At 36.0% G+C, this 3,365-nt stretch overlaps 1 protein-coding gene across 1 annotated transcript; it reads left to right on the top strand.

The window, feature by feature from the left end:
- Window positions 1-212: 212 nt before the first annotated feature.
- On the top strand, window positions 213-2,575 carry LOC131010644 (transcription factor bHLH93-like). The gene is made up of 4 exons (XM_057938273.1): window positions 213-1,135; window positions 1,564-1,731; window positions 1,803-1,970; window positions 2,274-2,575. Exons 1-4 carry the CDS (start codon window positions 575-577, stop codon window positions 2,358-2,360), a joined length of 984 nt encoding a protein of 327 aa, XP_057794256.1. The 5' UTR covers window positions 213-574; the 3' UTR covers window positions 2,361-2,575.
- The last annotated feature ends 790 nt before the right edge of the window (window positions 2,576-3,365 follow it).

Genomic DNA, 3,365 nt, shown 5'->3' with positions numbered 1-3,365 from the left:
TTCCATGATAAAGACATTATATCACCTTCACAGAGTTAGCCTAAACCCACGTTCCCACTCTATTTAATTAATAAAACTATTCATAAATTTATATTCCAGAAATGATGGGTTCATCCCAAATCCAATTGAACGTAGAATTTATCTTGAAAAGATGACACATAGTTTCGCCGCAGATAACTAATATGGACATTAGAATTACACACGCCAAAATTAATAAAAAACAAATCTCCTTCCCCTCCCTCTCTCTCTTCAAAACTATTAAGTATTAACAAAATACATACTTGAATATTTTTATTCATATTACTAGAATTTGTTTGCCAGTCAAACAAAACTAACTCAATGTCACAAAGTTTCAATCTATTTATTTTTACACTAATACTCAAAAGTAATCATCAACTTCAAAGCTGAGCAGACCGGCAACCACCCATACCCCAGGCCTCCCCCATCTTCCTATATATTTCATCAATTAGATGCAAAGCAATGTCATATCTTAATACAAACCAACACATCACTGTGTGTCTTTGTGTTTGTGCCATTGTCTGAGAGAGAGAGAGAGAGAGAGAGAGAGAGAGAGATGGAGCTGTACTCAAAGGAACACCAAGGTTTGTTGGAAGAGTTACTAGGCCTAAGAGAGATGGAGCAGTACAACACACACAATCAAGAATTCAACACAAGTTGGAACATTCTGGAAGATGTTTCCATCCCAACAAGCACTTGCTTCCAAGATTTCTATCTCCCCATGGACCAAACCCTACACTACAGCGCCCCGTTTGGCGACGGCCTCTCGCCTCCCTCAGATTCATCAAACACCAGAATCAACTCCCAAACACTCCCTTACAGTACTGTCGCCCCGCAACCACAAGACTACTACTGCAACGCCTTCTCCATTCTTCACGACGAAGACGCCGCCGTTTTCGGAAACGGGTTCCGCGATTTGGATATCGGGGCCCCGCTCAAGGCCGAACCCGGCCTGCCCGCTTTCGACATGGGTTTTAGCCATCAAAGTGAGAGGAAGAGCAAGATGAAGAAGCTCAACGGCCAGCCCTCCAAGAACCTCATGGCGGAGCGCCGCCGCCGGAAGCGCCTCAACGACCGCCTCTCCATGCTTAGATCAGTCGTTCCCAAGATAAGCAAGGTACATTGTTTCACTCCAACTATTTCTTCATTACTCATAAATATTTTATTTAATTTTATATATAAATTATCTGAAACTTTTTAAATAAATCATTAACCATATACACTACCACTAGATCGAGCCACGCACACAGTTGGAGTTGTTTTATTTCTTATAACCCAATCTTCCATAAAGGAATCCTTCTCAAGATACTCCATTAATTCATGAATTAAATGACCTATTTTGGAAATGAATGTTAAAAAAGATTTGTCACATTTTCCATTTTATCCTTATTATTAGCAAATTTCTTACTTGATCCAATTTTAAATGTAATAAACAAGGATAGTAAGAATAAAGTTGTTCAATTTTTGTTGGTATATGATGTGGTATTTTGACAGCACAATTAAAGTATTACTACTATTTACCAAAATAGTTGAAATGATTTGCAGATGGACAGAACATCAATACTCGGTGACACCATAGATTACGTGAAAGAGCTGCTTCAGAGCATAAATAATTTGCAAGAAGAAATGAATTTGGGGGGAAATGAATTGGAGTTGTTGAGCTTATTCAAGAACGCCAAGCCTGAAGAAATGTTGATCAGAAATTCACCAAAGGTACAATTACATAATAGTAAAATTAATCTTGTGAATAAATTAATGGAATGATAAAATTAGTGTGGTTTCAGTTTGAAGTGGAGAGGAGGGAGTCAGAGACAAGAATAGGGATATGTTGCGGTGGAAAGCCAGGGTTGTTGCTATCAACAGTGACAACTCTAGAGGCATTGGGCATCGATATTCAGCACTGTGTTATTAGCTGCTTCAACGATTTCGCAATGCAAGCTTCGTGCTCTGAGGTAGGATTTAGACATATACATGTGATGTGGTGTATGAATACATGAGATGTATTTTGAGGAGGTCGGTCCATACCATGTTATCCCAAACCAAGTCACGACAACTAACTCAAACTACTTATCATGCTGTGTGCCAGAAATTGACCGACTAGATTTATTGCACTTATTTTCAAACAAAATAGCATGAGCGACATCAAAATTGACATTTTTTTCATTACGAAAAGATTCATGCTATTTATGTAAGAATAGGAATATAGTTTTTTCTTTTTAAAATTTGTGGATTATGTAAATCAATGTGATTGGCAGGATCTGAAGCAGAGGGCAGTGTTGGATGCAGAAGACATAAAGCAGGCACTGTTTAGAAACGCAGGATATGGAGGAAGATGTCTATGATAAGCAACTACCAATTTATTTGATTTCGAATTATATTGTGTATTCAGTTCTGCTGAGGTTATATAATAATTTTCCGTGGAGTAGGTTAATCTCAAGTTTCTAATTTATTTTCGAGTGAAGGATGTAGTTATTATTTTTTTTTTCCTCAAAAGATTTACTAGTTTATTTTGATTGTTTCGTTAATAAAATTGAATTGGAATATATAGTTTTTGACACTTGGCCTTTTGTCTTTACCGTCGTCATTGTATGAATTTTTTGAAGACCTCTTGATCAAGTGCATAAACGTTTTATCTTATGGTATATTCTATTTGATTGTAAATTTATTATACAAAAAAAGGGATAAATAATTTTTCACCTTTTAAACTATTCATTTATTTTCTCTCATTTCCTACGTAATAGAATTTGTTATCCCTCTGTAGTGAAATGAAAAGGAGGAATGAGTAACGGCCAAATTCTATTTTATAGGAAATAAGTGGAAAAAAAAGGAAGAATTGAAAGGATGAAATTTATTTATCTCTTATTTTCTCATGATAAATTTAGCTAAGGAGAATGCACCCTAAACAAAAAAGTTAAAAAAAAAGAAAAAAAAAGTGTTTTAGAGAGTGGTAGAGCAGTTAATTAATTAACAATAACAAAAAATCAAAGAAAAGATAAAAATCGATTCCCAACGCCTAAGTTCGTGAGCAGCACCACCCCCACCCAAACGGTTGCGTTGTCGGAACCACAATCATTGCCATTGCCATTCACACCGATCATCTTGGAAAGACAACGATGTTTAAATCAAGGAAATGAGAAGGGCGACACGGACGATGGCTATGAACCGGAAGGTGGAAATTATGACTAGAACGAAGTTATACTTTAAAGGACCGATGATGTAACATTCAAAACACATGGTATATATGCTCGATTAAGTCATTGTTAAGAGTGTTATGAGCTTCTTTATTACAAAATTGTAATTTATTTTTCATATTGAAAAACTTGCAAATTGATTTTGTAGAGAATTCA

This window comes from Salvia miltiorrhiza, chromosome 2 (genome assembly GCF_028751815.1).
Source record: "Salvia miltiorrhiza cultivar Shanhuang (shh) chromosome 2, IMPLAD_Smil_shh, whole genome shotgun sequence".
Taxonomy (NCBI): Eukaryota; Viridiplantae; Streptophyta; class Magnoliopsida; order Lamiales; family Lamiaceae; genus Salvia; species Salvia miltiorrhiza.
The sequence above is the reverse complement of the archived record's forward strand: the minus strand, read 5'-3'. Positions and strand labels throughout refer to the sequence as shown.

What these genes read in the sequence shown, in the direction of transcription:
- LOC131010644 (XM_057938273.1), top strand. Translation starts at nt 575, where the DNA reads ATGGAGCTGTACTCAAAGGAACACCAAGGTTTGTTGGAAGAGTTACTA. An exon ending in TCGTTCCCAAGATAAGCAAG is followed by an intron (nt 1,136 to 1,563) that starts GTACATTGTTTC and finishes AATGATTTGCAG; the next exon opens with ATGGACAGAACATCAATACT. An exon ending in TGCAAGCTTCGTGCTCTGAG is followed by an intron (nt 1,971 to 2,273) that starts GTAGGATTTAGA and finishes TGTGATTGGCAG; the next exon opens with GATCTGAAGCAGAGGGCAGT.